The following is a 27,903-nucleotide window of genomic DNA, read 5'->3' on the forward strand; positions in this document are numbered from 1 at the left end:
CCGCGGTCACGGCGGGGCTGTCGCCGCCGCTGCCACGTCAGGGGAGTGTCCCGAGGCGAGGCGGGCCGGGCCGGGCCGGGGCCGGCCTTCCTCCTCCGCCCCCTGCCCCCGCCGCCAGAGTCGCCGCGGAGGGAGCGAGCGGTGCCCGCTGCCATGGAGGCCCGGTACAACCTCAAGAGCCCGGGTAGGCGGCGGCCGCGCCTTTAGGGGCTGCCCGGGCCGCTGCGGGCGGGCGAGCCCGCCTCGGGGCTGCCGCTGGTCGCGGAGGGCCGGGGCCGGGGCCGCGGCGGGGAGGAGGGCCGGGGGCCGCGGCGGTGGCGGTGGGTTCCCTGCGCCGGGGCGGTGGCGGCGTTCAGGCGGAGGCCGGCCGGGTTCCGTTCGCCTTCGCAGTGCGACGGCGTTGCAACCTTCCTCGGAGCTGTAATTCGGTTCAAAACACCCTGACCGCCAGGTCTGTGTACGTGTCTGTGTACCCACGCATTTTGGTGGTTCGTGGAAACCACCTTTGAACGTTTAGTCAGGTGGCCGTGCCCTGTTCCCCCGGGCATCGCCTGCTCTCTGAATAGGTGCGTGTGAGGGGACGGCTTGCCAAGGCTAACTTGGCCCGTGTGGCGTCAGTTTGTTTTGCAGAAGTGTTGCTGTACAGGCTCTGTGTACTTGGCGTGTCTGTGTTTGTTCACATGTTTGGTTTGACATGTTTGCATGTTAAAATTCATGGCTGTAACTCCTGGGCTTTCTTTGGAATCCTTGAAGTGAGAGAGACGCCTCTAGAGATGTGGAGAAAACAGCGCTAGAAGGGAAGGTTTTGGTCCCTAGGAAGCACACGGTGGACGGGCCATGGCTGTGTTGGAGCAGCGGCCTCTGAAGCCAGGGCTTCACCTCCTGGGAGCTGCTGGCACAGCCGGGGGCCTGACTGACCCTGCCGAAGCAAAACCTCTTCCGCAGCTTGTAAGGGCTGGCAGGGTTTGTGTGTGGGTTGCTGTCCTGCCCCCGCTTTCCCCGACCCAGTGTTGAGAAATAGGCATTATCAGCTTCGTGTTACTGTGATGAATAGTAGCTTTATTTTTTAATCATAGCGTCCTGTTACCAGCGTGGGAGGTGGGGAGAAACCGAATGTTATGATGACTTTGTACCTTACAAATGTCAGTGACACGCTTGTTTACAAACATACCTCATGCGGATGATGTGTCTATTGTTAAATTACGTCCCTTAGCCTCACGCCCAAGTTGCATAACGGAAAGATAAGAAGGATCACTAAGCAAATTATGAACTTGTTGTCATTTAAAATATCAGGAAAGAATACTTTTTTCAGGGAGATATGCAGAATGTGTGGCATATGTGAATTTAGAAGGCCACACAAACATGCTCACTGGTTGTGGTTTGCCACGTCATGGGAAACAGTGGTGGTGTGCTGTATGACAAGCACCTGGGATCTGGGTGGAGAGGACAAATATTTGTGGCTTAATTTAGAAATGTTGTTCCCTTTATTCAAGAGAAAATTACCTTTACTGGAATTGATTTTCAGCACCTGTTGGTGCTGAAAACCAGCTGGAACCAGCTGTTCCATAGCAAAATGAACTTTGTGTGGCAAAGATAAATAATTCATGCAATGGCTTAATATTATTTCTCCAAATTAAGCATGTTTGGTTACATATTAATTTATTAAACTATTTATTTCCATATAGATAGTGAAAGTTTGTAAATTATATAAATAACTTTTAAAATTTCTATAATGATTTAAAACATTGATTTCAATAGTCAATATGTGTGAAATCGTTCACTGAACAGATGGGCAAAAAGGTGTTGAATAAATATAAACAAATATTTTAAATAAATATTGTTTCTTTAACAGTTGCACATTAAAATGAATTGACAGTAATTATGTATAGCCATTGCTTGTAGTCTGGCACTTCAGTTGCTAACCTGATAGATGAGCGTATGCAATTATTTAATATTTCTGTGTGTTTTACAAATTCCTATCTTGTTCCAGTTACCTGTGCACTTTAGTGGTGGTATCTTACTCTTGCCATTTGACTGAAGGTTAACAATGGAACTGCAGAATATTCTAATACTAAGGTGGTTTCAATTAATGTAAAGGCACTAAAATAAATGAAAATTTATTTTCTATTTCAAGGGGTTGTGTCATGTGTGGACTGGAGGGATTACTTTGGTAACTGAGCCCTCTAGGGCTTTAGAACAAGTGGCTGTCCTTGTGCCTGTTGCTGTTGCTTTGCCTTTAATAGCGGAAGAACCAAGCTGCTAACCTTTAGGTCAGCTTTAGGGATTTGGAACATGCTATCTTGAGACAGAGTGGAAAAAGTAATCATTTTGTACCTGTACAACATGCTTCTACTGTTGAAATCTACTTTTGGAGTTGAGCAAACTGCAAACGGTGACTTTGTCTGCTCAATTGATTTTAAAAGGGCAAATTCTACTAACTCTTTTAGTATAAGTTGCTTTAATGTAATGTTGTAGATGAAAATACATTTTAAATAGGAAAATATTGTTAAAAGAAACATGTGCCTTATTGATCTTTATTTTAAGCCAAATTCTGTTATAGAGTTGTGAAGGAGCTGAAGTTCATCTGTGGTTAATACCTGGATCCCTCTTCTGTGAATGTGCTAGGCCAGATTGATGAGTGGGGATCAGTTAGGTTCTTCATTGCTGTACTTTCTGTGTGCTCTCAAGCAGACCACAAAAGAGCAATATTGCTACACATCTTTGTCCTGCTGCTGATTGCTCCTAGGCAATGTGTTCATCTTCTTCCTTTGGCTGTTTTTACAGCCAATTAGCTCATCCAAAGATGGTAACTCCCCACAACACAAAGCAAGTTGTTCCCCTGCACACCATGACTCTGTTGATGAGAGGCAACGCAGCTCTGGCCCGTTTCAGTTTGCCATAGGTACAGGCCATGGCCAGTGCAGGTCTGGGATGCCAAGAGGCCCCTGTCACTTGCCCTCTGTAAGAGCAAGGAGCCATAGGGGCTTTCACCTGATGCTCCCTTCTCACACTGCTTATGACCTTGAATTTCTTTTTTCTTTCTTCCCAAAAAGACAGTTAATTTTGGAAGGGATGAAGTTTCACACTTCACACTTCAGGTTTCTTTGTATTGCTTCAATGAGGCAAAGCCTTGTAAGCTGTTGCTTCATATTTTTGTGTGTATTTTTGGCAGTTATAAAAGGGCAAGCTATTTTCGGTCTTAGGATTTCAAAATGGATTAGTCAATGTATATCAGCCTGCTACCACATGGCTGATAAACCTCTCCCATCAATATTAAAGCTCAGCTGACTAAAGTACAGACTTCATCCTCTTCATGCCTCAGGAACATCCCTAATTTTCTGAAATTTATAAGACAGCTACTTGGAGTAATCTATTTACTTTTTTCTTTTTCCCCAAGAGCTGTGACCCTTAGCCTGCTGTAAGATCAGACACGGAATCTTGTAGTCACTGCTCTTGTAGTGACAATGTCTCGCTTTTGTGTAGGCTGTGACCAGGCGTCTGAGTGGGTATTAGCACAGACACTTGAAGAATTATGAACACCTACTTACAGTGCCTCACACAGAGCCCACAAAAAACATGCTTTTTAGTTTTTTGGTGGGCAGAGTTTGTTTTGCTTTCAGCAGACCACCTCATCAAGAATTTGATTACTGAGTGCCGTGGAGCACTAGAGAGAGCACATGGAAGGAGTCTTGGCATGCTGTCCTGCATTTGTTGCCCAGGGGCGCTGCTTTGGGATCTTGAAGGCATAGGGAACATAACAATGCTGAGATTGTGATCCTCTTAGCTGTCATCTTCAATATGATTGCTGTTTTTCCTAAAAACTGTGCTTCTTTCTCCACTGCATATTTTGTACAAGTAAGTGATCCATGCCAACAAGCATGCATCAGTTCTTTGTTAACTAAACAGGGCTAATAGGAAATAGCCAGTAGCTGTTGTGCTGCTTAGTAGCTTCTGTGTATGAATTAAGGATAGATTGTTTACAATTAAAATGTTGAACACATGTTAGAAATTTATTCATTGTTTGATCTTAGCGTGTTCAACAAGGACCTTGGATTTTGTAAGTTTTACTCCCTTTGCGTTGACTAAACAGTTGTTTTCAATTGCAACTACAAGAAGAGTACTGTACTTCCTGTTGCCCTCAGGAAAATGAAGACTAAAGTCTGGTTGTTAGGGCGAGAGGAAAGCAAGACAAGACTAATTAAAACTTTTTGTGTTTTTTTAATAGTTGTTAATACTTTATATGAGTACAGGAGACTTGTTGATCATGTGAAAGAATGTACGTGAGGCTGTGAAGATGTAAAGCAGCTATTCAGGAGGCTTTTGGGTCTTGAGAAGGGACGTATCTGAGACCCTGAGGATGGAAAACAGCTGGCCTGTTTCTTGGCAAATGGTGTTTACATTTGTTTTGTAGCAGAAGTCAAAGGAACTGCCAGAGGAATGTCCTGGTTTGGCTGGAATGGAGTTAATGTTTTTCCTAGTAGCTGTCGTAGGTTCAGAGCTGTTTTGGATTTATTTCTATTATTTTTAGTTCACAAATGATCACACATCATTCACAGATTCTAAGCTGTCCAGGAGAATCACATCCACAAGGTGACACACAGCTCCTAGTGACACTGTGCAGGTTGCTGTGAACTTGTTAGAGTTGCTGTATGTTTAGATTTAATAAACCATTCTCTACAGAGTACAGCAAAAAATACCATTGAAAAAATACCATTTTCCATATCAAAGAGCTACTGTGACTCTTTGTTTTAAATATGTTTTCTTACATGTGTCAGTGACCACATCACTTAAAATGGGATTTTTTACTTATAATGTCAAAGCTCATCAAGTCCTGTCATTTTACGAGAAATCCTAGGTACTTTACACATAAACTTAATCCTGATGGGTTTTTAAATGATGTGCAGTAGAGCTACTGAGAGTGTGATTCGCTGTTGTTTTCCCCCGGACAAGAAATTTAAACATTACCTTTAGTAAATGAGATTTTCTTTTAAATGCCAATGCAGTTTGGTTCCCAGGTGCTTTGGGCTGCTGTGGGGACTGGTGATTCAGCAGGTGACAGTTCTGCACTGTGACCTCTGAAGTCACTTGATGGTTACACCAGCTGTGGGTCAGGCACTCTTGGCTCAGTGGTTGGGTATAGAGTGGAGGGGGGAAGAAAACAAAGACAGCTGGATTTAAGAAGACCCTCCCAAAATGTCATCCATTACACATCCATGTAGTTCAAGGGACTTGATGCTTGTCTCAAACTGTTGATGTGATTTCATTTTTAATTTTTTTTCTATTATTGTTGTATAATACTTTTCCTAATTGTAGGTAGTAGCCTCATTAATAAATAAACACATAACAAAGATGACTGGTGTTTTACTAATCACTTAAGTGGATTGAGTAGTTATATAAGTTTCTCTGAGATGAAGGGTTTTATGGGAGTTTTACTTTCACTGGAAAACCTGTATTCAATAAATAAATTGCATCCTTCCTTGTACTGTTTTGGTTAGCAGAGCCATAGGGAAAAAGTTACTACTTCTTCTGAGTAGACCTCTAAATCTTGTTTAAAGTGAAAAAAAATAATGGCAGCCATAAATAAAAAGGTAGGAAACATTTGCCAAAGCAGTAAAAGCTGTCAGGTTGTTTTATTCTTCTTTTCCCAGCTTAGATAAGTCATCTTGAAAGATTGAGAGATCTCTAGCTTTATGCCAGCTATTCTGGATTCCATTATTTATCTGTACATTATGTACTTTCTTCTTCAAACAGTGGAACTGAAATTTCAAACTGAAGTTTGAGAATCCATTTCAGAATGAAAAGGTTGCTGTACATTTGAGGAAGATACTGTCATGCACAACCACTTGGGGTTTTTTTTTGGGTTTTTTTTTTTTTTTTTTTTTTTTTTTTTTTTTTTAAAGACATAATGATTACTAAGAAAACAGCACCGATGTTCAAATGCTGTCATCGCTTTAAGCAGTTTCACTGATGGTTACAAAGAGTGATCACTTGTGTTTCCTGTGTCCAGAAGGTTGCCCCAGCCATTAGGTACAGACTTGTCTGGTTGGGTACATAGCAGGAGTACTTGAATGTCACCTGCAGATATATTCAAAAGAAGCAATTGTGTGAACAGAAGTTTCAGGGTAGCTTGAAGTAAAGGATGATGAAAGTGGAATTTGACTGGGCATGGTTTTTGGCAGAAATAAATCTATGAATCACATATGTATTTATTGTACAAATTTTCCTCATTAATTGTTATTCTACCACCACTCAATCCTAAAGCAAGCTGGTGGCTTTAAACTTGATTCTCAGATTTTTAATATCCATACTTTGCTTTTCAGAAAATTTTGTTCAGTGTAACACAAGAGGCAGATTGTCAGGCACAGGCTCTGACCTGTAGTATTCTGTCTTTCCTCCACAGAGCAGTAGAGAGCTCCCACACCTCCTGCTTGTTGGTGGGAACTCTCCTGTAATCTCTAGTCCAGAAGCTTAATTTCCCCAGCATTTAATTTTGATGAACATTGATAAAGTGTTACTGAGCGTATCTGTGCAAGTGTGGTTATTTTTCACGCTGATGGTTATGTCACATTAAAAAATAACTTGATTATTTTGTCTCTAAAACCTTAGACAAATTCAGTGTCTTGACTTTTCTTTTTTTTCGGCTGAACTAGCGATACTCTTTGACTTTATTGACAGTCTGTGATTCTTTATTTCAAATAGGTCCAAACTGTTCTGATTTTTCAGAATTGCCATTGCCAAATGTTTACTCAGTGACTCAGTATGACTTAAGTGGGTTGAAATACCATGCCTTATTGCAGGCAGACTTTGTGAATTATGCTTGTTTCTTCCACCGCAGTTTTTGGTAGCCAAAGGAAGAACTGTTTCATGAATACTGTGGCAGTGCTTAAAGAAGAAACAAATTTTGTGCTTTCTTCACTGGATCACACGTTCTCAGAATGAACCTTTACCGCTCCAGGCTTTTCCTTGCAGCCTCTCAGCTGGTATTTTTCAGCAATGTGGGAAGAGAAACACAAAATAGTTTGGGTTGGCAGGGATCTTCAAAGGTAATCTAGTTCATCCTCCCTGCCTTATTCAGGGACACCTTCTGCTAGATAACAGCTCAAAGCTCTGTCCAACTTGACCTTCAAGGCTTCCAGGGATGAGGCCTCCACAACTTCTCTGGGCAACTTGTTCCAATGTCTCATTGCCCTCATGGTAGAGAATTCCTTCTATATGTCCAGTCTAAACTTACTCTCTCAGTTTAAAACCATTCCCTCTTGTCTTGTCACTACAGGCTGTGGTAAGAAGTTACTTCTTTCTTAAAAGCATCTTCTAGGTATTGAAAGGTCACAGTAAAACTTCCCCAGAGCCTTTTCTCCAGGCTGAACAACCCCAGCTCTCAGCCTTTCTGCATACACATGTGCTGCTTAGAATAATGGAATAATAGAAAGGCTTGGGTTGGAAGGCACCTTAAAGATCACCTACTTCCAACCCCCGTGCCGTGGGCAGGGACACTTTTCTCTAGACCAAGTTGCTCAGAGCTCCGTCCAACCTGGCCTGGAACACTTCCAGGGATGGGGCATCCACAACTTCACTGGATAACTTGTTCCAGCACCTTACCATCCTCACAGGAAATAAATTCTTCCTAATATATAATCTAAATCTACTCTCTTTCAGTTTGAAGCCATCTTGTTGCTACATGCTCTTAAAAAAATCCTTCTCCCATCTTTCTTGTAGGCTCTCTTCAGGTACTGGAAGGGTGAAGTTAGGTCACCTGATAGATTTTTAAGATGTCCTTGCTTAATACTGAAAACTTCTTATAAGCAAATTATCTCTATGATATTCGAGAGCTAAATTAGATTTTGCTGTTTCACAATACCATTTCATAGTATTATGCTCTAATAGCTTTCCCTCGGTGAACATGGGTGACTCCACATGATACTTTTATGGGGGAATGTATTTCTTTTCTGTCCTGGTCTCTCAGCTGGGAAATCTCAGTAACAGCTGTCTGCCTTGTCCATGACTCCTCTGTCTTTATTAGGATTTGTTACGTACAGTCTCAGTTTTCTCATGGTCACCATTTTGCTTTGTGGTGTGTTCACTCCTGAATTAGCTCATCCTGGTGCATGCAACTCTTCCTCTAAAGGCAAGTGTCCAGCCTTGCTGGCTGTGAAGCAATGCTGAGTCCAAAGCCTTTTCTGGTCCAGACTGGTTTTCTTATATTCCTCTCTAATGAACTTGTAAACCTTAATAAAGATGAAAGAGACAAACTGTTACTCAGCAGAGCTTGAATGCTGCTAGCTGTGACGTGACCTGGTGTGATCTGTTGGGTGTTTAATTGACACCTCCCTGTGGCAGCAGCATAACTGAGGTAACTGGCAGCAGCAAGATTTCCACATAATTGGTTTTCTGTTTGGGTTGTAAGAAGTGAAATTCTCAAACTTTGAGCCATTGTTTATAGCTGTCCAAAAGTGTGAAGAAGGAGAAGGACTTTTCACAGTAGATTGGAAGGAAAATTCCTCTGTGGGGAGGACAGAGTTTTTTATTAATGTATGGTGCACATGAGGGCACCAGAAGTATAAGTGATGTAACAGAGCTTGCAAAAGAGGGCACAAGAAGGAGATGCAGAAAATACAGATGGATGCTGGTATTTCTGAAGTGGAAGGTTGGAGAAGGTTACTAATGAGTATCCTGAAGTCATGATAGAAGAATACCTGGGTGTCACACTGAGTGGCAGGTTCCAACTGCAGAAGCCCTGGGTAAATTTTTCAGGCTGGGCATATTCAAGTATTTCAAATCTATTATAAAACTTCATCTCCTCTTACTGGTGATGTGTTGATTTCTCTCAAGTATTACTGTGACCTCCTTTTGATCAACTAAAGGAGTAGTCATGTAATTGTCATGGGAGGTGTCAGGATAAAGCTTTTCAGCAGTTGCTAAAGATGCACATGATGTCCTGTATCATAAAATATTGAGGTTGTTAGCCTTGTAAATCTTGTAGTCTGAAACCTTGTTAATGATACGTATGTTTTTCCTCCTGTCTGGTGCAATTACTAATGTAAAACTACTTTAGTCCTAATGTTCAGTGTTGAGAAACTGTGACCGTGCACATATTTTTCATAACTTTATGCTTGTATAATGCATTTAAAGTTTATTCATCATAAGTAATTATATAGTGTCTTGAATTATGAACTCCAGTGAAGAAGCTGGAATCTGCTAGAGAAGATTAGTTAGCTGAAAAGAGTTCTTCAAGAAATGTTTTATGCATTTTTCTATGCAATGCATATTAAGTTATTTTCTTCATTTTCATGTCTTATGCTTTCTTTTTTTTTCAGCTGTCAAACGTTTGATGAAAGAGGCTGCAGAACTGAAGGATCCTACAGATCATTATCATGCACAGCCTTTGGAGGTTTGTTTCTCTATGTTTGCAAGAGCTTGTAATTAGGCAGTTTTATTAATATATACTCTTAATATATACTTCTCTAAAATGCATATGTATTTAAAATGTACATATTTAAATGATAGCAAACCAATTTTTTTCCCCTGTGATGGAAATCGGCAGCAGAATTCAACTTCAATAGTCTTGTCATTCAGGGTATTGGTGAAAGTACTTAATAACAGTTTTACATTGCACCTGAGTAGTTTTATAGCATGGGTGTTTTTATTCCCCCATCACCTTCTCAAGACTATGGAAATACTTAATATTTAAATCAAACTTTTTGTACCCAAACCTGACATCTGGCGCAGTTGTTGAGTTGTTCACTGAAGCACTTAACCTAAGGTGATCTCTGAGGATTGCTGTTTTGCATTTAAGAAAACCTGTGAAAAACACAAATGTATACAATTCTGGATGCACTCTAAGAGAGGTGGATTTCACTTAAGGAGTAGCTTCTTGTCTAAACACCCGGTTAAGTTTTTGGGCTGAGAGGACAATGAAGTTCTGGTGGTTAGAAGCTTAAACAGAAATCCCTGTTGACTCAACTTGGTTAATTAAAAAAAACCAGTGTTCTGTGGTATTTGGTTGGGAGGTTTGATTTTTAGCTGTTTGCAGAAATAAGTAACATGCTTGACATGCTCACATAATAATGCATGTTCCTGGGTGCGATAAAATATTCCTTATTGTCTCCTGGTTTTCATCTGTAGCTTGCTTCTCCTTCCTGTGGTAAAATGAGAGGTTTAATTCTTGCTATTATTTGTAATCTACCTGAAGGTCTTATTTCTGGATTAGAACAGTGTCTCACTGGCAAGAGAACAGTGGCAGATGAAAGGAAATGCTGGAAATCTTGACAGTTATCTCCTATATTTGAAAAACTGCAACTAGGTGGGCCACCCCAGTGCTGTAATATCAGTGTTTAGCATTAGCTGAGGGATCTCATTCACTGACAGCAAGCCTCATTTGGGCTCCTGTCCTAACAGTAGGAGTTGTTCTGCTTGTAAATATTGAGGAAGTTGTTGGCAGCACAAGTTCTGATACACAAATCCCAGCTCAAAACCCCAAAGAAATAATGTTTAAAGACAAGTTATTTATAAGTCCAATGATGAAAAAACTGTAGATTTCAAAGTGTACCTTTCGAAGTTGTGCAATAAGGCACAGTACTTGTTTCAAAATTGTTAGTGGAGGAGGGAGAATAGGAGTTCTCTGCAGTGTGAGTCAAATCCCTGTGTTGACCTGGGCACAGTAGAAGCTTTGGGAAGGCTGTCATTAGTGTTCTTTCTTGGTGTAGGTTTCCCCTTGGTTCTCCAGAAATTATTGTTCACTGAGGCAAAGATCTAAAGATTTTGGATCTTACTCTTAATTGACTCAGTTTTCCATCTGTTGGGTAGAAAAAACTCGTGTCATAATTTATACTGCTAGCATAAAGAATTTGGATAATGAATTAGAGGGTTTTGGCAAATTATTGCGCAAGAAAATTACGAGAAGCCTACAATGCTTTATCCTTAGTGCTGCTTTCTCTTAATTCTCCATTTGATTTTGGCTTCTTAAAACTTTTGCCTGTGTACTGTTTCTTCAGCCTGTCCTGTTCAAGAAAATGGCATTGAGTTGTCTATTTCTCTGATGAACACTTTTCTTTTTTCCCCCTTCTTCCATTGATGGGGGCAATTTTAGGATAATCTTTTTGAATGGCACTTCACTGTTAGAGGCCCTCCAGATTCAGATTTTGATGGAGGGATTTATCATGGGCGAATAGTGCTGCCACCTGAGTATCCCATGAAACCACCCAGCATTATTTTGTTGACGGTAAGTAAGCATGCCTTACTAATTTTTCCTTTTTATGTTATCAATTTTATCATAGGTAGAGAGAGATTCTTAGCATTTAATATGATGTTATTTTTGTAAGAAAGGTGGCACAGTATAGTATAATTGAAGATCCAAAGTCTTCCAAGATTATTTTGGTAATCTCTTAATTGCATGAAGCTTTATGCCTCATAAATGCTCTTTCCTCCAGGAGCAATCACATTGCTGATGTGATTGTCTAGCCTTTTGTTCTCTCCATGGGCCCTCTTGGTTTCTGTTGAATACATTGCTCAGATGTAGGAAGGCAGACCTGTAGTTTAAGGCAAAGGCCTTCCTTTGTGCATAGTTTTGTAGAAGGTTGTCTTCATGCATTAATAGACTCAGATGACAGAGTTCAGTTTTCAGCAAGCTGAATGCCAATTTTGTGGTGTTGGCAGTAGTATAATTGTCACATATTGTTTGTGTATGGATTTCTTTTGATTGTGATTTTTATGACTTTTACAAAAACTGAAGAGTTAACTTCTAGCATGCTTTATTGTATCCTCCTCCTTCCTGTGAAGGCAAACGGCAGGTTTGAAGTGGGGAAGAAAATTTGTTTAAGCATCTCAGGGCACCATCCTGAAACATGGCAGCCTTCGTGGAGTAGTAAGTAACAATTCCTAGAAAAATCTTACCCCTGTCAAACAACTTGTTCTTTAAACTAAAGAAAATCTCATGAAAAATGTTTATAGTGGAAAAGGAGACAAATTTTGAGGTGTACTGGGGAGAATTTGTCAAATGTAAGGTCATAAAAGAATGAAATTGAATGATTTGGAAATCATACTAAGTAAATGCCAGGGCTGAGAAACTGAAGGGTGATGGTAAGCTCTCCTTTACTTGGATACATAAGCATTAAGAATTCTCAGACTAATTAGGATATTCTTTGTGTGTTTTGTTTAAAATTTTCCTTATGAAAATAAATCCTGTTACTTTACCCTGTTTTTGCACGATCACTGAGCCAGCTTGAATAATAATAGAAGGGTGTTTTCAATTCTAATGATGTGGTTCTGAGCACTCAAGAGGAAAGATAATGTCGTCTGAGTTTAGAATAACTAAATCATCTCTATCTTTATTTTTAAAAATACTGTTGTTACAGAAATTGAGAGCTGGCACAGTTCATCCAAGGCAATATGCTTATGTTCAAGTAATTTTAGTTTTGCTGAGTACAGTTATTCATTATTTCTATATTCGTTTCACTTTTAAAATATATTAGTAAGATCTTAGGAGATTTCTAGCAGACCACTCTTCAACTTTTGTTAAGTCTCTAATATTTTTTAAGAGTAGAAATTACTGTGTTTCTAACTAGTTGTATATATGCTTTCTCTTTTCTGTGGTACTTACTTTGATGTGATATTTGTTTACCAAATCTATTAGCAAAGTGTCTTGAATTCTTAAATATCATTACTTCTGTAAAACAAAGTCCAAGTACAGATGTTGTCAAAAGAGATGCTTCAGATGACAATTCTGTTACAAGCAGTTACTAATATTTTAAGTGAGCTCCTTCCCCTATTATGATGACATAAAAGGAACAAATTCTGCAATACTTTGCAAAAAAGAAAAACTCTGACCATGTGTACACTAAATTGCAGAATTCATGTCCAATAGAAAACAGAAGCAAAAAAAAGAATTCCCTGTGAACCTTCTTATCTTTTTCCTCCTCCTGCTCCCCTTCTCCCCCCAACCACCTTTTTATATGTTAGTTCTGCTTTACCTTTTTTCATCATTTTTAAAGTCTGGAGCCCTCATCTTAATGTAACGTTCTTATGACAGTTGATTTTTCTCTTCTCTGTTGGCTGGTGGCCTTTTCTTTGTTTACAACATAATGTTAAAACAAAATTAAGAAAGCCTTGCAGTGTACCAAAAAAAAAAAAAACCCAACCACTGCTGCTTGTAGGAAATTCAAACTTGGCAGAATGAAGTTTTGCAGTCAGAAATGCAACTTTTCCGAGTGTGGAATGAGATTACATAACTGTTGTTTCTGCCACCTTGTTTATATCTCTTGTTTTCCCATTTCAGTAAGAACAGCTTTACTAGCTATCATTGGATTTATGCCAACCAAAGGTGAAGGAGCAATAGGATCTCTAGATTACACACCAGAAGAAAGAAGAGCTCTTGCAAAGAAGTAAGTGCTAAGTTTGTTGTTGTAGGGACATTTACATTCACTCACTTTTAGGGTAATGCATTGAGTAGAAAATAAGCTACTTCAGTCTATTCTCTTGCATTTATTCCAAATAAAACAAATTTGATGCTTTGTGTGTGTAGTCACTTTTTTCTCTGAATATTGTGCAAACTTGGAACTTGCACTCAAATAAAGTATTTTGAGAGCACTCTGTTCCTTCCAGCATTGTGTGGCCATATTAGAAGTTTGTCTGAAATTCAGACTTGGAGATGTAATTAACATTGTAATACAGTACTAATGGCAGCATGGAGAGAAAGTGGGTATGATGGAATTGATAGTTAAATGGGGGAGAAAACAACCAAAAATAATAATGCATAATTGTCTTTAAGTAATAATTAAATTATTTCAAAATTTTGAAGCAGCTTCTTCTGAATGATCTTTAGGAAGTTAACTTGAGATTAGGTTTGTGACTATGATGAAATTATTAGCTTAGTGGACAAAGGGAGGGCAGTGGATGTTCTTTATAGGGACTTCAGCGTGGCTTTTGGTGTCCTTTCCCTTATCCTCAGTCATGAAGTACAACCTAGGTAGCTGGGGACAGTAAGGTAGATTAAGAACTGGCTGAGCTGCCTGGCTCAAAGGATTGTGATAAGCAACACAAAATCCAGCTGCAGGCTGGTCACTATTGGTGTATTCCTGGTGTCAGTTCTGGGGCCAGTGCTATTCAGTCTCATTAATGACCTGGATAGTGAGACAGGGTGCACCCTCAGCAAGTTTGCTGGTGACACAAAGCTGGGAGGAGTGGCTGATACACCAGAAAGTTGTACTGCCATCCAGAGGAGCCTCAATGGGCTGGAGGAATGTCAGAGAGAAGTCCTGCCCCTGGAGAGGAACAACATCAGCTGACTAGCTGACTAGAAGGGAGCTTGGAAGGGAAGATTCTGGTGGTCACCATGCTGATCCTGAGGCAGCAGGGTGCTCTTGAAGTAAAGAAGGCTGAAGTGTTCTGGGTTGCATGAGGAGGAGCATTGCCAGCAGGTCAAGGGAAGTGATCCTATTTCAGTACTCAGCACTGGTGAAACATCAGGAGTGCTGGGTTCAGGTGGGACTGTGACCAGGTCAGAGTACAAGAAAGATAAGGACATCCTGGAGCAAATTCAGTGCAGTGCCACAAAGGTGATTGAGGGGCTCGAACATGTTTCATCCATGGAGATAATAAAAGAGCTGTGAGTGTTCAGCCTGGAGAAGAGAAGGTTCAGGGGATCATATCCACGTGTACAATTATCTGAAAGGAAGTTGTAAAAAAGGTAGAGCCAGGCTCTTTTCAGTAGCATTCAGTAACAGGGAGTGAGTCAGTGGGGTAGGTTGGTCATGATACTGTGCTGCCAAGTCTCTGTGGTTCCTCACTGGCCTGGAGAGCCACTTGCAGTGTGCCCTGTAGAGAGATGATGTGGGAAGATTGATTATGTTTTCCAGGAAGTTGAAATTCCTGGATTGGAGGTACAAGCTCCAATCTAGGTCCAGTATAACATTTGTAATAATAGTTAAATCTTTATAATTTTTATTTGCTGCAGATATAAGTATTTTAATTGTAAGAAATTATTAATAAAGTATAAATAATAGTGCTATTTAAGTCAGATGTTAATACTCTCCTAAATGACTTGAGAGAATTTGTGTTAGTAATACAGATAATTCTCAACATATTTTTTCAAGATAGTGTGATTTGAGGCAGAGGGAAGTACTTCTAAGCTACTGGCCTTGCCACCACTTGTCTTTCTGTGGGTTGTTCTGCAAATAGTTTATTAAATAAGCACACAGGAACACTGAGGACATGCTATTCTGAGCTATGTCTTTTGCGGGCAGGTCACAAGACTTCTGTTGTGAAATTTGTGGCACATCTATGAAGACAGCCCTCTTACCACTGACATCTGGAAGCGTGTCAAGCCAGGCAGACAAGGAGGCTAAAGAACTTGCTAGACAAATTAGCTTCAAGGTAAAGTCACTGTTTAAACTTTTATCTCTCTTATATAGAAATAGAAAAGAAAATACTGAGAAAAAACTTGTAAATCACAGAAACATTCATCATTTCAGAAAACCTTCATCAGTTGCTATGTGGAAGCCTGTTTTCTCAGTATAGTCTGAAAGAGAAAATAAGAATGGATCTCTTGAAATTTGCCAGTTAATAAGTTGTGCATCTCAAGCATTGATTGATTAGTTTTAGTTTTAGTGGTGACCACTGTGGTAAGAACTACCTATGTTGCTTTTACTTCCACATTTTCCAACACTAATAACTTGATTAAATTCTCCAGAATTAGTTTTATCATAAAAGTGTGATGAAAGTTTGGGCAAAGCTAACCTAAATTTTTTACCTTTGTGATTTTTTTTTCCTTTTGGCTTATGGAAGGAATAAAACATAGTACTACTGAAAAATGGTTGCAAATTCTTTTGAAGTACTCTGCTACTATCTGAAGAGACTGAAAGTTGAACTCTGGTATGGAAGTTGCTGTGACCGAAAAATGTGTTCTCTAGCTTGTGTTTCAGTGAAAGCAAGGTTTGTTTAGACAAATACATTCCTTAGAGAATTGCATGTCTTGCATGCACAGTGTTGTTTTTCACTGGGTTTTCCACTAAACTCTTAAATCAGCCACTAAGGAAGACTACTGTGCATGAGAGCAGGGAACTACAGTTACATTGTGACAATGCGGCATTAGTGCAGAACGCATCCTCACTAAGGTCAGGGCTGCCAATATGTCCCCTTTTATCTCCTATGTTCTTCTAATAGTGTCCTAAAGTCTACTTTTTACTTTTTTTGTGTGTGCCAGGAAAGTAAAGATTATCTTCTGAGCATTCCTGCCAGTTTTGCAGGACATGCATATTCCTGTGCCATAACACTTAAAATAAAAACATCTCCAAATGTTTTATTTACAAAGATGAGAAAAACAGGGACAGAGATTTAAAGCTCAGCTACTTGGAGAAACAATGGATTGCCTTTTCCTGGCTTTTTTAGAATATATAAGGGTTTAAAGTTATAGGATTGATTTTTACTTAAGAACTGGTAATCTTCAAAGAAATTCTAGAAATACCAAAGTTTGGTTTTGTTTGGCTTTTTCTTTTGTGAGAAAGAACTCATAACTTATATTTCATACCTTTTTCAGTTTTAAAATTAAAGGCTTAGAGATATCAGTCTTTAAAGAATACAGGTGCTTTCCGTGTATCTATATGCTTGACACCACCTCCTAAGAGCAAGCACTTGTCAGGAAAAAAAAAAAAAAAGCCTTAGGTTTCTACAGCCTTTTACCATCCATTGTGGATTTTTAAAGATTTTTTTTTTTAATTTAATAAGGTAAATCAGTTCTGTCCACTGGTTGCATCTTTCTTCCCTTTTAAAATCAAAATGTAGGGGTTGAGGTTTTTTTAAGCTTCCTGCTTCTCTGCTTTGCTTGACTTTCCTATCTGTTTGTTGTTAGATGGAGGTGTTCAATTGATGTGTTTGTAATAAACTAATAGTATGAATTACTAGTGCAAAGTAAAGAAGTTTTTAATTATTTGGATACATTTCATGTCAATTTATGGGGTAAGATTTAACATCAGATTGCTGATTGAATGTATAATCTGACAGAGCCTCTCTACTAGCAAACATACTAGCAGCCTCTGCATTAGCTTCCTCCTTAAATAAGAGATTCCTGAACTATGTGTAGATGATCCCAGGGTTATTGTGTTTCTTTCCAGCTTTAAACAAGATGGTAACTTAAAAAAGTGGTATTGAGATAGGAATACGAAATTCAGGAGGGGGGGAAAAACCCCAACTCATCTTCTCATTACGGTTTTCCTGCTTCTGTGAGCAGCCACCTTTGATCCTGTCTGTTTTAATAGTAAATTATATTTTGTATCAGTTTTATATTGACTTCCAAATAGTTTTCTTCATTTTAGGTGTTATATAACAGAAATTCCATTTTGATTAAAGAAGGAGAAAGGAAAAAGAAATTACTAATAGCATATGTATCACTGTAAAACAGTATGGTTTACCTTCATGTTGCCATCACAAGGTATATTTTGTGTAAAATTAATTCTCTGCTCACCCTCATTATTATGTTTAAATAGGTTGGTCATCTTTTGAATGTTAGTCTGACTTGAGTCTAGATACTAGACTTAGTACTTTTATAAGCTAAAGTAAATCAAATGCACATTTGGTACTGCTTTATAGAGATTAACAGTAAAGATGAAATAAGCTTGTCTTGAAAGAAGCAAGAGTACTCACAGTTTCCAGGGAACTTGTGATTGGATATAGGAAAGAAAGAGTGTTGTCAAATGCTGGAGCAGAATACCCAGAGAGACTCTGGAACCTCCAGCATTGGAGATGCTCAAACCTTGTCTGGACTTGACTCTAGAGAGTCATGTCATCACAGGGACATCTAAAGTTCCATTCCAGTCTAAATGTTTCATAATTCTGTGTTGTTTTGTTGATGATCCATATTTGAATCATAACTTTTCCTGTCTAGTATTACAAGTGCAAAGAGAAAGCAGTGTTCTTAGCAGATTCTAAGTTTTTAAGTGTTAAATCCATCTCCAGATTGTTTTGGTGCTGTATTTTTTGGATTCTTTTGAGGTACATATGAAGAAACAGAGAACTTAATTTCCTCACACTAAATAGTATCATGAAGGACTATTGTACTGTGATCTTACCAGTTTGTTATCACCATAAGTGGTTGTTTTCTAATACACTGTTTGTATTTCTTGCTGCTACTACTACCACCACTACTTATGTCTGTATTTGAAGACAGTCACTAGATTTGAAGTTGTCGTCTTTGTAATAAGTTGGGATCTAGACACGTGACTTGGGAGGTGACTGACTTACTGATAAAAATTGATCTGGTCAAGACTTCTTTTTTTTTGACATGTGTAAATTTTAGAAGTACTTCAGTTCAGCACTGATGGTATGTCCTTTTCCATTCCCAAGAGATTACTGTTGGCATATATACTGGAGTTTGTGTTCTTCTACATGTCCCTACTGATCTCTTGTCTCAGATTTCCTAAGAATGAAACCTAAATTCTGGGAAATAATGCGTAGTAGACATTTTGTAAATGTGTATGAAAGCAGTATTGCAAGACTTGAATTTTTTCTTTTGCTCTGTGTTGAAATTTAAATACTGCACACTGGTATGCATGTACTACCCACTGTAGTGTCATGCATATATGCCCACTCTGTCTGTGAGGCAACTTTGGTCCTGAAACCAGTATAGCCAGTTTACACTGGCACTCACTAGAGGCCCTTTAGTCCTGTGGAGGAACAGGCTGTGCTACTTCACTTGTATCAGCAGTAGGCCAGCATTGTCTTAAGGACATGCAAAACAAAAGTATTAAAAATTGTGTAATTCTGGCATAATGTCCTGGAACTTCTAAAGAATTTTATTTTTTGCTTTCTACATCTGTGCTGTTTTTGAACATTATATTTGTTATGTGCAAACAAAATTTGTTTTTAAACCATTGTTTGCACATTTGCAGTCTTATTTTTAAAGAATGAAAATTTCTTAAACTTGTTGCTGTGTCACTGAAATGCAATTGGCACACCTGATTATTACATTTTGGTAAGCCTCATATTCTCTACAATGGAATACACATTCCACAATAAGCCAAAGAGTTTTGGAGCAATTTTGATCTTGTCTGTGAAGTGTTCATGTGTGCTTCTTGTAGGCAGAGGTTAATTCATCCAGGAGATCTGATGCTGGATCCTCAAACACATCAGGACTGAACCACTCTGCTGCTTCACGTGAGCCCCAGCAGGATGGTGCAGCTAGAGCATTCCCAGATCCACCAAGTGCGACGGTATGTCCATCTTTGAGCTTTATTGGGCATAGTCTGAACATGAAATTGGTCCTCTTAAGCTGATTTGAGTCCTGATTAAAGTATGTAGTTCACTTATTTATGCTGGAACTCCTGCATACTTTTATATAAAATCTGTTGGCAAATAGTATGTTGAATCATTTTTAGAAATAGCAACCTCTGCTTTCGCTTTCTTCTCTTAAAACAAAAATAATGTTCTTTTAGCAGTTCTTCTTCCCAGTGTTTCCTTTAATTACATTGTGTTCATTAAAACTTCATGGTGTCTGAAGCACTACAATTTGCCATCTGCGTAATGTAGCACCGTTTTTTTCTACAGAATTCTTAGCCAGAGGCAAAAAATATTTCAGTGATAACCTGTTGCTTTTAAATACCAATCAATACTATCTTCTTGGGTTTTATAGCCTCTTAAGTAAGTCTAAAATATTCTTACCATTTGAAATACGACACTTATATTTTAATACTGCTAGGTGTAGGGCTTACGTAAAGGTTTCAGAAGTGACTGAGTCTGATGGTGGGCCAAGGCAGCTGCTGTTACGGCTGTTGCAAATGCAATCTAAATTCACTGATAAATTGCAGGCAAATCCCAGCTAAGCTGCCTTTTTTAGAGAGGATGGGGCTGCAGATTGGTTAAAAAACCTATAACAAGTTCAATGACATCTGTTGTTGTTTGCAACATGTTTTCAAGCTATGTAGAAATATAAACATGCTAATAGCAAACTTTCTTGCCCCCCACAGTAAGGATTCTTCCAGATTGTTCAAGATTTAATGAACTATTTTATTATATTCATCTTATTGTAAATCTTGGCTAATATAGTAGAAAGGTCTCATGCACCAAGGCATTGCTGGCATTTTCTTGAGGAGAGAGTTTTTTTAAAAATAATCACATTTTTAAGAAAACTAGTTTTATCAATTATACTGATTTAATAATTAATGATTAATTTAATTTTCAGAAGATCAGTCCTATGGGAAATGAGACCTTTAAACATATAAACATATAAATGTATGTAAAAATATTCATATATGTGATTAATTGTAAATGATAAGCGGGTTCATGTTTTAGGGAATTGAACTAATATTCAGGATTGTTAGTTTTAGTTTGAATCAACACCTGTGTTGAATCAATCACCTGTGTTTCTGAGCTGTCACATTTTGAGTGTTAGAAATTATCTGGAGCCATTCAGTAGTGGAAGAAAGAAATGTGTAACAGGAAACAGTCCTGTTTTAAGGAATTTGAGCTTGCTATTTTTGTGTTCTTATTTATGTGAAAGGTAATAGAAATCTTTACAAAGTAGGGCACTCTGGACCTTGATCTGCTTAGAGGTGTGAAAGAGTACCCATGCAAACCTCAAATCTTTTCTACTCAGCTGGGTTTCTTGTATGTGTAAAATCCGTTTGTTGAGTTCTTGTTGTGTAAAGACCTAATTCTGCCTTATTAAGTTGTGTTAGATGTGAGCAACACCAAAACATATTATTCTCTCTTTGTGGGTAAAATGTTTGCCACTTAATCTACAAATGTGTAGATTTCTAGATCTAGAAAATTTGCTGGGTTTACTCTCTTTGAGGGCCAATGCTGAGTTCTTGTATTAACTTGTGTCATTCCTTCTGATACTGTAAATTAATGTGTCTCCCTCTGAAGCCATGGAACCCTTTGTCTTTCTAGACAATATAAAGGTGAATACTAGAAGTAATCATGCAAAAAAAAAAAAAGAATGTTACCTTTCTTCTGTTCCTAGAACAGTTGTAATCAGTCTTCATAAAAGACACAATGGTATATAGGTGCTAAGGAAGGGGTCACCTCTAGGTGAAAGTGAAGGAATCTGTAGACTGTGTTTTACTATGGGAGTGCTTCATGGTCGAGTTTGTTCTTTCCAGCAACAGTTCTCTGTTCCATGATTTTTTTTTACCTTTAAGTTGCTTGAAAGGCCAAACAGTTTTGAAATGTATTAATGGCAATATATTTGTCAGCACAGTGATGTCCTTTCTGGGACAGGGCTAACTGCAGAGAACAGTCTTTAGCATTAATAAAAATAAAACGAAAACGATAGGCTACCTAAGCATTATGCAACACAGTATTTCTGAGAGGTCTGAACCCAATGCAGAGAACACCTCTGACTAGACTACTTCTGACAATACTTTATTTTATTTGTAGTAGCTGTTGATGTCTACTCAGGGCAAAGTAATGGTAACGTTATTCTTGTTTGAGTGTTGAAAGTGCAAGCAAGGTATGCTGCTGAAAGTTGGCTTGATAAAAGTAATTGCCCTTAGTATTAAGGAGAGATCCTTCCACATCTGAGCAAAACAATGTTTTTGAAGGAATATATTATAGATACTCAGGTGGGACTTGGATCCAGTGGTCACCTAAATTTTGGTACCAAAACTCTGATCACAGTGGGACTCACTAGTGGAGGCTGGAGAGCAGTTTACTCAGCAGCAGAGGCTGGCAGGCTGCATTTCTGTCTTCCCCTGATTGCACAGACTAAATCTGCATGGATTATGGGTGTCTGAACTTCCACCAATCTGTAGTAATACATTTGTTGTATTGATATGGATAGATGTCCCACCTTGGGGCTTATAGCTAATGAATAAAGTTGATGCTTGGTGAGCTTTATTAAGTAACAAGGTAAAAACTGTAGTTAAGTTGTTTTCTGATAACCTGGGAATACATTAAGCCTCAGTACACCTGTTATTAAACAATATCCTATAGTAGTGACCTGCACTGATAATAGTGGCTGGATGAAGCATTATGAGGGGTGATAAAATAAACAGTGTAACTGAAGCCAGCCACTTCAAGCTGATGAAGGAGGTTTCTGTCAGAAAATGAGGCTATGTGCTGATGCATGAGATTTATAAAAGCCCTTACCTTTAATCATAAGTTCTGAAATATTGGTAAAAAGTGTTTCCTTTTATCACTGTTAAGTGATGTCTTAGATTTGTAATACTACAGCAACCATTTTAAATGTCCTGACAATTGAGAGTATTTGGCCCAACTTTCATTAAAAAATAGACATTTTTCATATTGGCCATTAAACCATGCTGTGTCAAACTTCAGCGGTTCTTCAGCTGGAAGTTGTACAGACAAACAGGTATTTCACCTATCCTGATTTTTGCATCTCTCCCCAGACCATTAGTATAAGTGAAAGAGGCTTCAGTAACCCAGAAGTTCAGTAACTTCAGTATATGGTTCTGAGTTCCTGAGTTTGCTGTATTTTTAAAACATCCTTTCCAGGATAATTATTTAATCCTTCTAGTATTCTGATAAAAATTTTTTAAATAATGGCCTGGAGATATAAAGGATGCAATGAATGCGTTTTTTAGTAGACTGAACATGATATAAATTTCCTTACTTGCATTATTTAGACAATACAAGTTTCTGTTAGTTCTAATATAAGTGTATTTTACTGAAATAGCTTGTTCATCAAATAATTGTTCAGATGTCCTTGGAGCAAAGTTTTCTATCAGTCCTGACAGTTTCAGAAGCTTCAGAAATAATATGACAAGTAGTAATATAAATAGTATGTAATAATGTGACACATGTGTATTAAATGTCTGTAAAGATCAGATGCTAAAGGTGACTATAACTATTATTGAATATTTCTATTTTTAGTCTGTTAAGCTTTCATCCACATTTCCAGTATGGTTTGGCAGAAACCATTATTTGGCTGAAACAATGGAAATTGTGTCATGTGAGGTGTTGTGTTAGTCTAAAAATCTTGTCATGTTTGCTTACAAGGATTTTAAAGACTTGCCATTAAGTTGAAGACAAGATGTTTGTGATTTTGTTTTTTTAATAGTGCGGCCCATCTGCCATTTTTGAGATTCTTAACACTTAAGTCTTCAAACAAATAAAATCATCCATCCATCTATCTATCTATCTATCTATCTATCTATCTATCTATCTCATTATTTAAGGTACTGTAGCACCTGGACCCAAATTTATATCGAGTCATTATCACTCCTTTCTTAGCTTTCTTCTGCATGTCTGGTAATAGTTGGCCATTGATTATATTGGGAATCCCAAGGTGGTGCATTAGCTGAGCTTTGGGTGAAGCTTTTGGTCTGCTGCTATATTTCCTCAGAAAAATAACTTAAACCCTTGAAATTGTCAGTGAGATTTCTCTTGAGTCACAGATCTGTTCATGTCAGTGTATGACAGCTTGTTCTATTCAGAATAGGGCCCTTCTGTTTTATTTTTAAGTTTTGCAGTATGGAGAAGATGTGTGTGACAGCCAGTGCTAGTTACTTTTGTTAGTAAGATGAAGGATGAGGAATATTTCTAGACTTTTTTATATCTTTAAAAACTGTTTGAAGAAGAAAAACATTGCTTACTGAATTGATAGTTCTTGTGTCCTGAATTCACTTCTCTCCCTCTCACCTTCTGGATGATGGGAATGTAGATGAGTCTAGGAACTTCATTTTTCAAAGACTTGGGTTACCCAAGTCTTCATTTTCCTTGGCATGAGGAGCTTTCAAGTGAGAAGCAGAATTACTTTCTTCTGCAGTGGACTGGAAATCACAACAGGCTGCTTGTGATGTTCTTGGCTGTGTCTGCTGATAAAATGTATATTTTAAAAGCATTTTTCTTTGAAGCCACCCAAGCTGCTTAGCTTATTTAGGCAAGTCGCCTGTGTAAACAGGCAAGTTGTCAAATGTGGCGAGTAATTGCATCAGTACTTCCTTGCCAATGGTAAACAGAGGGAAATACTAATGATGGGGAGGTTGGAATGGAAGGCCTCTTCCCTGGGTGAGACAAATCACTGACTAGGTGGAAATTTTGAATTCTTTGTCCACACACAGAAGAGTCACAAGGCCAAGTGCTGTTCACTGTCTTGTGGATTGTCAACCCTGATATGCAGTTGAGGGCATTCCCCATTAAGTCATGTGGAAAGGTTATCTTTTATGGGTATAGTAGATGGCTGAAGCAGTGCTTAAGGTTATGGGTATTGTGTCCATTAAAAGGCTTTGGAAAAAAATCTAAAATGTCAAGAATTTTAGTTTTACCTGCTGTAATGATAATCTTTTAGAAGGAAAGGAGGAAAAAGCTAACTCTGGAAAATAGCTACACATTGATTTAAGTAGGAATACCAGAAAATATTTTTAAAATATTATTTTCTGATGACTGAAAATGAGGCTTAAAAATTTTAAAAGCCTGCAGTTTTTTCTCAGAGCTTCTTTTTTTTAAAACACTTTTAAACTGAACCTTGTCAAAATGCTTATTTCTAATGACTGACTGCACTGTACTACTATTTTTAATATTAAACGTTGGAAGTTTGAGCTTTTTAGTATTGCAAGCAGGATTAGTTTGGTGGGAGATCAGATGTCATATTTTCTAGTTCATAAGATTGAAACTCGTTTTTTTCAGCATAAAATTCTCATGAGCAGAACATCATTTGCCAAAGTGTGTTTTTTAGTACTTGTAATGTCAGACCAAGTCTGACCAGTAGAGGACAGTAGGTAAGTGCTTGCACATGTGCTATGCTCAGGAACTCCTGCTGGGATCAGGTGGTTCGTGGTTAGGATTTTTGTTTTGTTTTTTCAGTGGTGGTGGTGATGATAAGAACAGACTTCTGGACCCAGCTGTCCACAGGAAGCATTGCAGCATTGCTTAATTACAGTTCTTGGACTTCTCTCCATCCTCCTTTTGGCTTCCCCATCTTGTTTCCCCTTCAGTATAGGTGACATTGCAAATCCTCAGAGATACAACTATCCAGAGAATTGTTAAAGGTTTCTTGAGCAGCAAAGAGTTAAAACAAATCCTAGACAAAGACATTTGAAATCTCTAACACAAATATGGTTTGACAGACTTCCTTCAGCCTTCTCATGTCTATAGAACTGCTGATTTTCAGCTTGAAATACACTTCTACTCAGGATAGTGTATGGACAAAAACAACCAGCTATAACCATCCTGTAATTATTAGTGGCATGTATTAACAGTTATCTGAAGAGCACATTTTAATCCTTATGATTTTATCTCTTGCAGATCTTACGTGTTGTATTGTCTGACAACTCTCAACCTTTCTTTTTTAGCCTGAAACTCAGAGTAGCAGTACAGTGGCTGGCCAGGAGCATACTCCAGCTGTGTCGAGCACCAGCACCTCGATGAGCCCTCGGCAGCGCCGCGCGCAGCAGCAGAGCCAGAGACGGGCCCCGACTTCAACCGACTTCAACCGGGCACAGCAGCCCAGAGTCAACACCAACCACACGGGGTCAACCGTGCTCATTGTCCTGCTGACCTTTGCGCTCGCAGCTCTCATATTTCGCAGGATATGTTTGGCTAACGAGTATGTGTTTGAGTTATAAGGTTGTTTGTCCTAACAACAGTGACTTGAATGCTTCACTGAACGTTCTGTATTGGCTATGACATGAGAACTGTTTACAAAGGTTACTTTTTGTATTTACGCTTCAATCCTTATGAATGTTAATGTACCTACAGATACATTGCTTGTAGGAAAAGCAAAGTTGGACATGTAAGCTATGAATTTTAATTGAGTGCCCACTAGATACATGGAGAAACAGTGCAGTGGAATAGTAACATTAAGGTATGTGGGATGGGACTAAATCTGAATAATTTATGAACTAGTAAAAGACGATTTTTAAAAAATGGTTGATTCAATTTTTTATGGGGCATAAATGCTCATATAAGTACCCCATCTAAGTTAGTATAAGATTTGACATTGAAGAAGGGATTATAAAATGAAACACTGCTATGTGTTTGTGTCTGGTGAACTCCTAATTTAGAGGGAATACAGTTTTGTAACCACTTTTATTTGCCGTGACACATTTCCAGAGGAGAAACACAAATTGGTTGTGATGCTGCTTTATGTGTGTTGAAGGGGGAAAGGACTGTGGGAGGAAAGTAGGTGCCAGAAAACGACTTGCATTATTTTGATTTTTATTTTTCAGAATAAAGACTGGGTAGTCTTCTGAAAGATTTGAATGTCCTCTTCTAGTACTTTCAACTGTATATCTTGTTTTTAAAATTTGAAGATTATGCAAAACATGTCTATTCTTGCAATAGTTATAAATATGTAATATAATTATTTACCCAGAGCTGTTGTCTTTTAATTATACCAGAAATATACATAATGTGTTGAACTGAATGTTTCGTATGTGGTTTTATTTACTAAAGAAAATTTAAACCTTATTATACTTAAATTCTCCTATAGATGAACATGCTTAACGGAAGTATTTATTACAATCCTGCTAGTAATAAAGTTTCAAGCCAGTCTTTGGATATGTTTCAAGTATCGCACGGCAGTTTGTTTCTTGTTTATCTGAGGGTTTCTTTGGTTGGTTGGATTTTTGTAAGAGGGTTTCTGTTGGTTGGTTGGTTGGTTGGGTTTTTTTCTTTGTTTTTTTACAGGGGTTTTTCAATGTGTTTGGTTTTTTAATTTTTTTTAACCTAAAATCAATATTTTGGACCCAGAGATCTACTTATTCTAAGTCCCTGGTAATATTCATGAATACGTGAAAAGGCATAAACAAGCAGTAGACCTGCGGTTGTTAGGGTTTTGAGAAGTTTTGTCTTTGACTATTTAAATACTGAAGTAGAAGAAAGTGGGATAATCTTCCTCTTGTATTATTGTTCAAATTACTGTTCAGCATGCTTATCTCAAAGACAAGGAAGTTTAGCTAGCTTTCATTTTGTTGCTGTCAAACATAATAGCACTGAATTAAGTGAGATTCTCATCCTGGTTTTCAGCAAGTATTTATCAAGCTAGCTAGAGCTTTCCTGAATTTTATCAACTATAGTATATATTACTGTATTGCAACATTAAAGTAGCTATAACAACTTCTAAAATAAGGAAAACCCATTTTGTGTCTAAGGGAGATGTGTAAATTTCAAAAACTCCCAAAATCTGAGTGTTTTAGCGTTTCTCTGTATTGTTGGTAATCTTATTTGCAGGTATAATGGAAAAAAAAAGATTAAAAAAAATAACTTTTATAAGAAGTTCAGATAAAAAAAATACGTATTTGTTCAGCAGTTAGACTTTCTGCTGCAGACCAATTTGATGTCAATATATTAATCAACATCTTTTTACCTAATTTGTCTTATTTCATTAGAAATTAAATAAAAACAAGCAAAAACCAATACACAAATTTACCCCCAAGAAAACCCACACAAAAAACCTGTTCAGAACCTGTAGCCTCTAAAATGGAAGCCGTGTTGCCTTGTTGGTGTGGTGCTTGTATCCCCATTCAAGTCTGCAAACGTGGGCTGACAGAGGAGAGTTCTGGAAGAGCTCTGACCCTCGAGACGGTTCTGCTGGCTTTTGGGCCGCTTGCTCCTCTGCAGTCTCTGCTCTCAATGTGCTTTTCTTGTCCTGCAGAATCCCTGCTGTGCCAAGCAGACTTCTGCCCCTGTACCACGCTCTGGCTGCTGTCAGCACAGCCCGCTGCTGCACAGAGAGGCCAAATCAGCATTGCCCTGTGAGGAAATAAGCCTTGAATGGATTTTTGGAAATAGCCTCGTCAGTGTGATTAAAGAAATAGCTGCTTTTAATTTTAGTTTAGATCTCCTTTGATAAAAGTTAAAAGTGCCTGATTATGCAAATGCCTTTTGGAAAAAAAAAATAAATAATGGTGACTTGGTTTATGTAAAAGCAATTGCATGCATAAGTTGGGAGTTACTGTTTTTATTTGCCTTTTAAGTTAACAGTAAATAAAGTCAGCTTTTTCAGAGGAAGTATCT

At 38.3% G+C, this 27,903-nt stretch overlaps 1 protein-coding gene across 3 annotated transcripts; it reads left to right on the plus strand.

The window, feature by feature from the left end:
* UBE2J1 (ubiquitin conjugating enzyme E2 J1) lies at window positions 1-26,455 on the plus strand. 3 transcript variants are annotated; one of them, XM_053937859.1, is made up of 8 exons: window positions 1-184; window positions 9,315-9,388; window positions 11,087-11,218; window positions 11,776-11,860; window positions 13,271-13,376; window positions 15,237-15,366; window positions 19,065-19,196; window positions 25,239-26,455. In XM_053937859.1, the coding sequence occupies exons 1-8, from the start codon at window positions 154-156 to the stop codon at window positions 25,509-25,511; spliced, it is 963 nt and encodes a 320-aa protein (XP_053793834.1). In that variant the 5' UTR covers window positions 1-153; the 3' UTR covers window positions 25,512-26,455. The 3 variants fall into 3 exon arrangements, with proteins under 3 accessions (XP_053793834.1, XP_053793836.1, XP_053793835.1); XM_053937861.1 differs by lacking the exon at window positions 1-184 and adding an exon at window positions 296-457 and having other exon boundaries at window positions 25,239-26,311; XM_053937860.1 differs by lacking the exon at window positions 1-184 and adding an exon at window positions 296-451 and having other exon boundaries at window positions 25,239-26,311.
* The last annotated feature ends 1,448 nt before the right edge of the window (window positions 26,456-27,903 follow it).

This window comes from Vidua chalybeata, chromosome 3 (assembly GCF_026979565.1).
Source record: "Vidua chalybeata isolate OUT-0048 chromosome 3, bVidCha1 merged haplotype, whole genome shotgun sequence".
Lineage (NCBI taxonomy): Eukaryota > Metazoa > Chordata > Aves > Passeriformes > Viduidae > Vidua > Vidua chalybeata.